Below are 12,524 nucleotides of genomic sequence, written 5' to 3'. Positions count from 1 at the left end.
ATTGAGTGACGTCACCCGCTCATGATTATTAATGAGAAGGGGTGGGGGGGGGTGTCCATTTGGAGGACATAACCTGCTCATGAATATTAATGATGGTTCCTGGTCGATGTGGAGTGACGTCACGAGCATTAAGGAGAGCCATTCCTGGGTGATTATAGTAGGGATATCCTGTGACCGCTGTACCTATATATTTGCTAGTTATATGGTCAGACATGAGGCCCCTTTTGTCAGCATGACCTTATGTAATGTGTGGGCCTGCATGTGTGTATGTGTACAAGTTTAAATCCGCTCTTAAGTTGTAATGCATGCAGTCCCACAGTGGGCCAAGGCAATATTGAAATGTATGTTCTGTGTGTTTTGTTACCATAATTAATATTTGCACAAATGAACCGTGTGGGAAAGGAGGGTGTGGGAAATTAGGGGATGTCAATCGAGGACATTAGCAGAATGAGTGCACTTAGTGTGTGAATGAGACATGTACACTTTGATTCATGATATCTTTTGTTGGGACACTTGTGTGCATTACATTTGTGTGTTGGTTTTTTGCAGGGTGAATGTGACAAGTCGTATGGCTCTGAGTTTGTGTTCAGCGACTATGCCAAGGAGCTCATTGTGGGGGAAATATTTGTACGAGTCTACAATGAGCAGCCCACATATACTCTGGAGGTATCGCATTTGTTTACTTTTGTATAGCTTGATATGTTTATACATTGCCTCTTAAAATCCTGTATATTTGTGGCTGAAACCCCTTTGCAAAGAACCCAAACTTGCTTGGCTGTTTGATGGCCAAAGGACAGCAGTATATCTCGTACATTATTTAATCAGCCAGTGTGCAGTGTGGAGCAATGTCCCCACATATTCATGGGTCTTCTCCATATCCCCCAGTGTCCTCCCACATAAAAAAACACCCGTTTATAAAAATTCACCAATCATTTTGGTACCATTGAAACCAGTATACTTTGACTCACTCCTTAAAATAGCAAGTAAATTTGTCCCATTTTAATATATACATTCGTCATCATCATGAATTATGATAGCATATTAAATGTGTCCCATTGTAATACAAGACGGTAGTACAAGACTCGTTTACATTTTATTGAAACACGGCTCCACATTTGAATCAACCTCCACATGTCGGAGACTGCTTCGCGGCCATGTTCAATCTCAGCGAATGTGCAGCGTCGACCACATGTGCAGCGTTGACCACACGTGCTCGATTTTCTCAGCTGCCGAAGGTGTTTGCCGCGAGCCTGCTCGACAGCCTGGGCTCACAGGCTCAGTACCTGCACACCCTCATGGCCATCAACCAAGACCGCAAGGTGGAGACGGAGCAGCAGCTGGAGCGGCTGAGCCGCGCTGAGATGGGACTCGAGGCCCTTCGCAACGTCATCAAGAACAACCCAGGTGTGCGCTTATCTCACGGGGGTCACCGTGGGTCTGTGTTAGGCATGTAACGACGAATCGATTCATAGACTGAAAATCTATTTCTACGGTTTGCGATACATGCGTTGAATGGTGCCTGTAAGCATTGTTTATCTTAGATTTGTATGTATGTTGTATGTGATTGGTTCGTGTAACCTCAGCACGTTCGCCATAATATTAAACACATCTTAAATAAAACCATGATCCCAAGTCCTGACAATTCATCAGTGTGAGAGAATAGGGCAAATCATTACATTCATAGCATGTAAGACTGTATCAGGTGCATTACCTGCTCTGGAGTTGTGGTTTTGTGTCCTCTTTGTAAACACTCATTAATTGGCCAATAACACCTTAATGTAAAGAGGACTGTAGAGCTTGTGCAATTGTTGGCACCGGCTATTGCGTGGCTGCCCTCCTACTTGTCAGTGGTTCCTCTGAATTGTTCTCTGTCTCTTCTAGAGCGAGTGAACACGGGGTGCATATTATAACTGGAAATAATAATTATTATGATTTTAAATGCCCGCTATCATGCCTGTTTCAGTTACTTTAAACTTTGACTTCCGAAGAGTCCTGAAACATAACATTGTGTAACAATTGAGATGATTAAGAGATATAAGTGAACATTTTTTCCATTATACTCTGCAGTCCTACTTTGCAGTCATGCTAAACATTTGATCCATGAAATTATTGGCTTGTGGTAGGAAAAGTGAGACACAATTTTATATATCTATGCGTACTATATGGTAAAATCGACTTGTAAATGTGATTCTATGCAAATTGCAAACAAACTATTTAATATTCTTTGGTTCTTTCGGTAAAGTCACGTAGATAGGAAAACAACACAATTTCATGTCACAAAGCATTGCAGAAAAGTAACATGCTGAAATAAATAGGTAAACTCCATCTCAGTCACGAAAGCTTCAAATCTAGAATTAAACTCCATCTCCTCATTCAACCACGTGTGACCAGTTTTGAAGGACATGTAGAACCCCACCAAACAGCTTTAGCATCTATGATTAAAAATACTCCTGCTGCTGTTCTACTTTTATATCCTCTTGATATTCCAATTACACAAGAGCTTCGCATGTTGGGTTACGCAAACTGTTTTATTCTTTGCCAACATAAGGCAATGTGCTTGCAGCAATGCGAGCACTGTGTGGTAATGGCATACCATGGCCATACCATTGTATTTTTAAATGTGGGCATCAACTCGAGTCATGAACTGTCTGTGTGCGCAGGCACGGAGTCTGAATGCATCGGCCACTTCAAGCTCATCTTTTCTCTACTGCGAGTGCAGAGTGCTGGCTCCGTGCAGAAACTCGCGTTGGAGGTGTGTGCAGCAGCTGTTAATGTTAAGAAATAATGCACTTAGTTAATCCACAGAGTCTTAAGGGGATGGTCCTGCATTGCCACGTATAGCCAGTTCACTTTGCGAGTGTTTTGAATGTGGAAAGATATCCGTTCTTGGGAAAAAAAGCTCTACATATGAAAGGCACGGAGCTCAAAGCTCCTCAGATTTGATATAATCCATTGCTGTAGCCTCATCTCCTGGCCAATTCGCAGCCTAATCCTACAACACCTGGAATTCCCTCGCAGTCTCATACCCATACTACCAACCAGATTCCACAGTGTTTAGCTTCTGAGATCTGATCTGATGGGATGCATTCAGGATTATTTGGTCATAGGCATTAAATGTGATGGCTTGCGGTGTAACGATTCCTTGAATAACATAAATTATTGTAGCTCGCAATGCAAGTACCGCATTGTTCATGTTTTAATTGAAATTACAGGGTATGGATCCAGAAGCCAGTAAAGGTTTTATCTCATCAGCTTCCGGAGTCCATGGTCATATTGCCTATATGCCAATGATATATTAATGTTACATTTAGGCGAATTTCTCAAAACTGTACAAACTAGATGTAAAATTATGAGAATCACTATGAATAAAATGGTAAAAACTAATCTACGCTGAAACCATTAATGAATAAAATCACGGCACTAAATCATGATTCGTTAAATTTCCAGTGGTAGGTGTGGTGAGTTGTTACACCGCTTATTGGCAGCATTGCAAAACTATATAGCCACAATGCCTAGTTTTCATTACGTGCAATATGTAACTTCCAAGATGCATAGGTTTATATAAAAAATTAAACGTAATTTGGATTGTTAAAATTTTTTTAATGTTTCCAAAATTACATGTTAATATTTTATATTTCAATCAATGCAAGTTGGAGTGAATTATGTGCTGACAAAAGTTTTTTTTTGCTTGTGCATGCCTGCTCGTTTTTGTGACTGCAAACTTTGTCGGAGATATTACTGCTTTGCAAAAACCTCAATAGTCTTTAGAGTGCTTTCCGTCTCTTATCATTCCTATTCATGAATTATAAAACACCCTTCTGGAAGCAGTTGGTAAAACAAATGAAAATATGTTTTTATGCTATGCTGTTGTCTTTTGCACTACAGGTGATTAATAACGTAGCGAGCAACCAGGAATGTGTGAACAGTATTGCCGACTCGCTCGTGCTGGCCAATCTGCTGCTGTTGCTGCATTCCCTCCTCTCCAGTGAGTGACGGTGACTGTTGACGGCACTCCACAACAAACACAGAGCCTTGGATCACAACTCAGAAACTGCATCAATGCAACAAACCATGATGCTGTTTGCTTTCTTTACTACTCTTGGACCAAGCAAGAACCTTTACACTGTCCCTGACATTGTGGCCAAAGCTGACAAATAAACTGCTAGGTTCTGTTCCAACAATCAATGTCAGTCGGGCCACAGACCCAGCGTTGTGATCACACCTGGAATTAATAATTCACAGTTTCCGGTTAACTTGAATAACTGAGCAATCGCTGTAGCCAGTAAAGCGCAGTATGTTGTGTGGTCCAGCAAGTGAAATAAATGTTGTTTTCTGTGTTGCCTTGGTAATTATATTTGCGACATTTCACATGAATACAATCTACCTCTCTGGCCTCTTTATTTGTGATACAAAGGAAAGACCGTTGCTCAAAATGTTTACTATTATGTATTAGATATGCTCTTTGGTTCTTTCGAAATAACTTTCTTTCGAAAGAATCAAAGAGTATGGATTCCTGCAGTCACGAAAGCTTCAAATCAAGATTATATATATGCTTTCCTTTGAAGACAGTATTATTGATGAATGTGTTGATACTTAGCAATGCAGCATGCTGCTTTACAAGTAACATGTTCAGGGCTGGTCAATATGAAAGATTAGCCATCCCAGTGCTGTTCATTAGGTGTACATAAAGCCAGTTTGTATCAATGTTGTTTTCCTGCAGGCCGTCAGCTCGTGCTAGAAACACTCTATGCACTGACTTCCAATACCAAGATCATCAAAGAAGCGATGGCTAAAGGTGTGCTTTATAACTATTTACATTTCCTTGTGGTTTAAAAAAAACATTTTGTGCATGACAATTAGTGCAATAATTTTATGTAAAATGTTAGTGCTTTGATTTTTGTGTTTGGCTTATTGTTTCCAACCTTTAGGAGCTCTCATCTATCTTATGGACTTGTTCTGCAACTCAACCAACCCTCAAATTCGGTCCCAGACTGCTGAACTCTTTGCCAAAATGACATCCGATCGGCTCATTGGACCTAAGGTGAGAGCTGCTCAAGTTGGTTTTCTGGTATTGTGGATAAACAATGCGCCACGACGCTCATTGATGGAGCACGTTTGTTGTTACCTTACCAGGCTGACACAGGACCACAAATGACGATGTGGATCAAGGTTAAGCATGCGTGTTGTTTGGCTTCGTTCAGGTTCGAATCATCATGTCCAAGTTCCTCCCAAGCGTGTTCATGGACGCCATGCGAGATAGCCCCGAGGCAGCGGTGCACATCTTCGAGGGCATGCACGAGAACCCCGAACTCATCTGGAATGACAATGCCCGCGAGCGCGTGTGCTCCACCGTGCGTGACATGACGCTCGAGTGAGTGAGCCCGTGCGTGCACCTGGGGGTTGGCGGGCACGCACAAGCCATGGCACGGCGCTCGTGCATTATTTACGCGGAATTGTTGAAGTGGGAAGAATGAGCAAGTTCACTGTTGTCACTGCTAGGGTTCCCCAAGCCTGTGTGGCCAAATTGGACCGCCTGCACATGCTGGTCCAACATTTGTTTTAATGGCAAGTTCTAAGAAAATTAACCCGTAAAGCAGGAAGGACTTTCAAAAGGACTGATTGATAATATTTTCTACAAAAGTCAATTACAAAAAAAATGGAAGGTCATATATTTATATTTGTCGTGCATATGTTATGATGGGTTTTTAAAATCATAAATATGAGTAATCGATTATTGTTTAGTATTGATGCTCAAAAAATTCCAGCGCAATCGCAAGACCTTGAAATTTTCATTGTGGTTTATAATTAATATTTTACAGCCGTTTGTTAGTCCATTGCTGGATGAAGGTCTTCCGCTGCTATGTTGGTTATGGGAGTTTGGCCACACTTGACACTGCTAAGTGGGGGGTTGGTGAAGGCAGCGGTGGGTCCCAGGACCGGTGCAGATATTTTGCGCACTCCTACTGTTAGCTGTGGCCCAGAATGAAGTCAGATCACAGTGTGCTAATCACTGTGTTACCATTCCCCTTAGTGTTGTTTGCCCAAGGTAAAATCTACAAAACACGATGTGGATTTGTAAAGAATATGAATATAGTTGTGTCTTAAGATTTAAGGCATTGCGCAATGGTGCTGATAATATATTTCAGAATAGAAGATATTCTTTCAATGTGACATGTCATGAAAAAATACGTCATGAGAAAAAATCACCATGGGAATATCACGTTTTAAGCCAAGACATTTAGTGACGATGTACTCTTTTTTTTCCAGGCACTACAAGGAGCAATTTAACAATCTGGATGTAAACTGGAAGGTGTGTGAAATGTACCCTGGGGTTATGTTTATCTTGAGACCACACATTGCAAGTGTGTGTGTGTGTACATTGAGATGGGTGCAATTCAGCACAGCCTGCACCCATTAACAATTTATGTAGCTCTTACGCTTCGTAATTTGACTGTATATAGACTTTGCACGATTGTTTCTGTTATATTTGTAATGTACATAGTTCACTCGTCACTTTAAATAAGACGCTTCTATTCCACATGTGTACTCTTGAGAGGGAAAAACCCTAAACACATCCTGGTACCGGAACTTGATTTGTCCAACTGTGATGTCCTGCCGCAGCTGCCGGATGACTTCTCGGTGGCGTACAACGAGGTAGAGGACGAGCTGGTGGTGGGTGGAGTGTTCCTCCGCATCTTCGTGGCGCAGCCCGGGTGGGTGTTGCGCAAGCCAAAGGAGTTCCTGGTGGCGCTCCTTGAGAAGCTCACGGAGCTGCTTTCCCGGAACAACCCACACGTGAGTTCCCCCGGCGATGTCTCGCCCCCTTCATTGACGACTGCCACCCATCTAACCACTCGAAGCTAAACCTTTACACTCGTTTCCTGTCAACCGTTATGTTGTCTGTGTCTGTAAGAAAACCTCTCGACATTATATGGTCAGTGTAAGGAAAGAAGAATAAAGCCCGTTGTTCTGCCATTGCCTTTCGGTTAATGGGTAAGGAAATACTGTTGCATGCCAAAAAAATGTTAATATTAAGAATACTTTCATTTTATGTAGTATAATTCATGCTAATAGCATCCCATAACGCCGTTATATATATCCAATTTTAAATAAATTACATTGATTTATTTCTGTCCTGTGTATAACAACGCAAGGGCATTTTTTGTATCTAGATATATTTGTGTATTACTTTTTCATCCTGAGCGTTTAGGCCAATTGTTAGGAACTTGTGAGTCCTTGGTGCAGATCCATGCCATGAGAGGGGGAGGGGGCAGCACACAATCGACCATTCAGCACCTCTCTTCATTTCCTAACCAACTTTATCTGCACGAAACCCTGTTCTCATTTTTCAGGGTGAAACACTGGAAACAGTGACGACAGCAGCTGTGGCTCTGCTTAGCACCCAGCCCCAGCTTGCCGAGCAGCTGCCTCCCCTCGGCCACCTTCCCAAGCTGTTGCTGGCGCTGAACCACCGCAATAATGCCATCGCCAAGTCCGCCATCCGCATCGTTCACGTCATCTCCGACAGCGAGGTCCGTCCAGCCAGCCGGAGCAGTTGATACTTAACAAGCTGAGCCGATGTCTCTACAGATGACAGAGCTTTATGCTAAGAACACTTAACTTTCTACAGGTTTCCCTCGCTTTGTGGTAGATGCATTCCAAAAAAGTGGCATAAAAAGCAAAATCGCGTAGCATAGACCACGCAGTGACCCAACCCTCAATGCACCGTATGTATGTTTGTTTAAATTATTTTGTACCATACGTATCCAACTGTGCACAAGACAGCTGCTAGTAGCATATAGAGTACACACATTGTTGTCCCACGTCCAACTGCATGGCCCCATATGAGTGAATTCAAACTGCATTTAGCAAAATCAAACAAACAACCCACAAAGCCAGGGAAACTTGTATTAACTTTCAGATAATTAGAGGCAAACTAAAGCCGCCACTGCATGACATGCTCTCGTGCATGTGTTAAAACCTCAAGGCATTTTTCTTGTTTTGTACGTTTCCTGCTCTTGCTCCTGATGACCACTAAACCCTGGTCTTGGCCCACATCTCCCCATACAGCTGTGTGTTCGAGCCATGGCATCCCTGGACACCATCGGACCTCTCATCGTAGCCATGCGCAGCCGCACAGACATGGTTGGCTTGGCGTGCGAGGCGCTCAACAGAATGTTTCAGAAGGACCAAACCGACCTCGTGGGCCAGGTGAGAGAGAGGGTGCAATGTGGATCGTTCACCGCTGTGGATTGTCGAAACGTCTGCTACACCTTGCGAAAGCAGCGTTCTAGTAACCTATGCGGGAAATCGGCAAAGCACACCATCATAAAACCCCTGTGTCATTGTTTTATGGCTAAAGTCATTGTGTATGAATTCCATAGCCCAAATTACTTGATTTAAAACGCTTGTCAACTAAGTTTTTTAAATAGAGATCCCTGCAGAACAAGTGACTCGGATGTCTTGCAATATATTTTTTACTTGTTATTACACCAGATGAAATAAGTTGTATGAATGGAAAATCATATTGAAACTTTATTATAATCATGAACCCTAGTATACGACTACAGTATGCTCTTTTGTATGGTAATGCATAGGTTCATGGTTGTCAATTCCATCCCATTGAAATGTCCTGCTTGAAAGCGTGAGCCAAGGTGTGGGTCAATTTGTGTTGGCAGGCCATAAAGGCAGACCTGGTGCCATACCTGCTGCGGTTGCTGGAGGGTATAGGGCTAGAAAACACGGAGAATCCAGCCGCCACCAAGGCTCAGGTGGTGAAGGCCCTCAAGGCGATGACTCGCAGTCTTCAGTTCGGCGAGCAGGTCTGTTTGTACACACGCAGATGCAAAAAAAAACATATATACTCTTGGGGTAATTGCTGCCAAAAAGATTTTAAAACCAGTGTAGCAACCAGTGCGGTGGAGTGGGCCAGCACAATCCCTAGTGTGTATTCCTAATGTTAATCGTTATCACACTGCATTAGGTAATTATTTAGGCTTCAGTCAACCTATTTGAGGGGGGGGGGAGTGATCATACAAAATTATAATTGAGTTTCACATTCCGTTTTCCACCAGTGTTGTGTTTGTCAAGAAATTGAATCCTGAATGCCATGATCATAGCATTGTGAACCAACACTCCCCCTATAAAAAAAAATGTATGTTTTTGGTGGGTTCTCTTTTAGATGGCTGATTTTCTCTGAAAATCATACTTTCGATTTATTTGTCATGACTTTTAGTCTGTATTTATAAGATGAATTACTTTGCAGTGTGTCAGACGGTGTTAAGAAATTGTTGAAATACAACAAAACTACGAAATTCTGTCTTCAAGCGAGACAAACACAGATGCCTAATTCTATCCTGCTCACTAAACTCAATTCTTGATAAGGTTTTCTTAACTTTTTCTGCATACATGATCTTTGAAAGTGCATGTATTATCGGTCAGTTTTATTCCTGTGACACTAAAGTAAAATGGACCACTTTCCGTGCTTGCCATGCGTGCGTATTTTTTCTCCAGATCACCGAAATCTTGTCTCGCTCCACTGTGTGGAGCGCCTACAAAGACCAAAAACATGACCTCTTCATCTCAGAAACGCAAACAGCTGGCTATCTCACTGGTAAGGTGTTTGGTGTGTAATATATATTTATGGTCCTGCCATTTAAAACCGAGTAAAAATTCACACTATTTAATAGGTAGCTTGGATGCCAATCTTACACTGCTCGTTATGTTTTTTTTGCTATTGTCTGACTTGTGTGAGCTTGTGCATTCCCTGATAGAAAGAATATGAAGCGTTATGTTGAACATAAGGATTTTTCAAACACATATAAGACTTTATTCAGCTAATTGTGACCTTTTCTTAGGTCCTGGAGTTGCTGGATATCTGACCGCAGGGACAGCCTCCACGATGGCACCCAGCGCCCCACCCCCCATTGACATGGAAAGTGGGGATCACCTGGGATGATGTCATGCAGCCACTCATATGCTAAGGAGAGGGGCAAGACTGGCAGCACCATCTACACCAGCCTTGTTATCTTGATACACCCATCAAACATTTACACTTGTATACACACAAACATGCACTGAAGCACACAAACACTTTTACAGCCTCTTGTCAACTAAAGTGTTTTGGGAAGTGCTGTTAGCAAGTTACTTTTTTCGTAAGCTGTACAATAATGGAGTTGATGGGGCCAGACACACGCGCTTCTGCCTGGGTTACTGGCGATTGCACACCATGTCAAGTTGGAGATGATCTGGAAAAAGGCTGCGCAAGAAACAAATAAAATTGCTGCTGAAGTGCATGGGCAGGGATCAAACCTGGTAAATTTATATTGCAGAGCAATGTTGTAACGACCATCAAGCTTCATACACACCTATACATATAAACGCACAACCACCAGGATCGTATGTGACCATGCCAAGCCTAGCAGTACTACATTTCACTTTACATGGAGCAAAGGGACAACCCAGGCCTATACCCCTATTCTCTATAACACCATCCCACGCTTTAAAACATTGCATTTATGAGCCCACACCCAATGCACATTGGAGTATAGTTCCTCAAGCCACATGCTGAACTCAGCGATTACTCACACAGCTAAGATACGTAGTTTTAATGTCGAGTTCTGTTACTACAATACAAAGTGGGCTGCAAACCACTAAATATGTTTAACAACGGTTATGTGAACCTTTTGGCACTCATCTCCTGGAAGAGTCCTCTGGTCTCAAAGAGACCCATTTAACCCACCAACCACAAATAGACTCCAGAGCATAACCATGGCTTCTGCACATAATTTCTCATGTACGAGTGGTGGTGCGTCCACTGCTTCAGCTAACGCAAAGTAAACAGAAATATAAGTGAAGTTTAGGAGCTGATCTGCCGTTTAGTGTGCCATGAGAGTAAATGCTGCACTTCCAGCATGAGTTTGCCATTGGTTTACAATTTGTAGAATATTGCTTGTCTGCCCACATTGTTTTGTGTGAAGGAGCCCAAACTTTACAGTCATCATGTCGTGTGATGAGCAACAAATGCCTCTTGTGATAATGAAAAAATAAAAACTTGTTACTGCATGAGCAGTTTACTGTCTTCAGGCATCACTGGACTTTCAATGGGAGCCATTGACAAGTGATGTACAATTAATTAATGGAGGCCTCTTCACTCGTAGCATGAAGTGAAGCGCTTGTAACATTGCGTTTGTCAATGAATGAGTAGCATTTATAAAGGTGATCTTGTCCTGTCGTTTCATCTGGTATGGGTTTTAGTCCAGGGTATTTGAAATTACAGTCCTGCAAAATGGATGTAATTGCAATGACATGGCCCCGAAGCAAGTTGTTTTGATGCACCGCAATTATGTTGCAGTTAGTGACAATGTGAAGGACCGTAAGCATCTCAGATTTATCAACACACTCGTTCGACTTATCGAGCCGACCTACGTTTATGATGTGATTCTCATTGCGACGAATGTTGGCCATGGTTTGCAAGGGGGGGGGAGGGTACTGAAATAAATGGTGGTGGCACTGTTTACATTATGTAATTTGTCAGCCCTAAACACAATACTGCAATACAGGTTTCCCTCGCTTTATGTGGGTTTGGTTTGTGCGATTTCGCGAATATGCAGCAAAACCAATTTCTACCCAAAATATACTGTGCTGTTTGAATTCGCTCATACGGCTATGCGGTCGGACGTGGGACTATTGTGTGTACTATTTGCTCTACTCGGCAGGAAGCTGTCTTGCGGTTTTGCTTTGTGTGTGCCCTTGTAACGCATATACCGTATAAATCGGGTGAAACCTGTACTACAGAAAAAAACGCAGCAACCGTTAAACACTCATTAATGAGTCAAATAAATAAATACAATTTTACACTAACATTACATTTTAAAACTAAATTTCCACCTTGCTGCCAAAATCAAAGCCCATTTTTTACGGTGTCAAGGCTTATATAAGCATTATACCAATATACAATACTGTGATTATATCCAAACATAGTGTCTTTGCACAAGCATTTTGTGGATTGAAATTCGTGAGAATGAGAATTTGAAGAATGATATTTGCAGGTCTGCCCACAGTACTTAATTTAAAAGTGACTTCATAAAAGGATGCCAATGTGTTGATTTTAACTGTTACAAGATTAGATGCAGGACCGTACAGAATTAAAGAAGAGCCGATTGCATTTGTGTCTGATATAACTCACTGGTAATAAAAGGATAGCATTATAATAATGCAGTTATACGATTGTTAATAAAGACAAAGGCAAACTTATTATTTTTTCTTGTATGTATCAAATAATGATTGGAAAAAGGTTTATTTTCTTTTCTTTACCAACTGGTGCAATTGTAGTGTCTTCAATGTTATGGTATCCTGTAAAGATTTATATCTGGAGAAAATGGGAATTCTGTTCCCCATGTACATACTTTGATTTTATGAATAAACCTGCACTTAGAATGGAACCATTGTCTGTGCACTCGCAGCTCATAGAGCTACTTGAATTACAGGTGAAGATGTGGACGGTAAAACAGATTCCTGGAAGA

General features: G+C 41.9%; 1 protein-coding gene across 4 annotated transcripts in view; it reads left to right on the top strand.

Moving 5' to 3' along the window:
* The window catches only part of DNAJC13 (DnaJ heat shock protein family (Hsp40) member C13), a 51,716-nt gene extending 39,273 nt beyond the window's left edge, over nucleotides 1-12,443 (top strand). For all 4 annotated transcript variants that reach the window (XM_078598321.1, XM_078598323.1, XM_078598320.1 and 1 more), the window contains 14 exons: nucleotides 550-666; nucleotides 1,227-1,404; nucleotides 2,661-2,752; nucleotides 3,886-3,985; nucleotides 4,721-4,795; nucleotides 4,929-5,041; nucleotides 5,202-5,371; nucleotides 6,268-6,310; nucleotides 6,622-6,795; nucleotides 7,353-7,532; nucleotides 8,071-8,211; nucleotides 8,679-8,822; nucleotides 9,514-9,613; nucleotides 9,858-12,443. In XM_078598321.1, coding sequence (XP_078454447.1) covers nucleotides 550-666; nucleotides 1,227-1,404; nucleotides 2,661-2,752; nucleotides 3,886-3,985; nucleotides 4,721-4,795; nucleotides 4,929-5,041; nucleotides 5,202-5,371; nucleotides 6,268-6,310; nucleotides 6,622-6,795; nucleotides 7,353-7,532; nucleotides 8,071-8,211; nucleotides 8,679-8,822; nucleotides 9,514-9,613; nucleotides 9,858-9,958 — 1,728 coding nt within the window. In that variant the 3' untranslated portion in view covers nucleotides 9,959-12,443. The remainder of the gene's footprint in view (nucleotides 1-549; nucleotides 667-1,226; nucleotides 1,405-2,660; nucleotides 2,753-3,885; nucleotides 3,986-4,720; nucleotides 4,796-4,928; nucleotides 5,042-5,201; nucleotides 5,372-6,267; nucleotides 6,311-6,621; nucleotides 6,796-7,352; nucleotides 7,533-8,070; nucleotides 8,212-8,678; nucleotides 8,823-9,513; nucleotides 9,614-9,857) is intronic.
* Nucleotides 12,444-12,524: the final 81 nt, after the last annotated feature.

Source organism: Lampetra planeri, chromosome 10 (genome assembly GCF_965212315.1).
Source record: "Lampetra planeri chromosome 10, kcLamPlan1.2.h2, whole genome shotgun sequence".
Lineage (NCBI taxonomy): Eukaryota > Metazoa > Chordata > Hyperoartia > Petromyzontiformes > Petromyzontidae > Lampetra > Lampetra planeri.
Note: the sequence above shows the minus strand (reverse complement) of the source record. Positions and strands in the feature narration are given on the sequence as shown.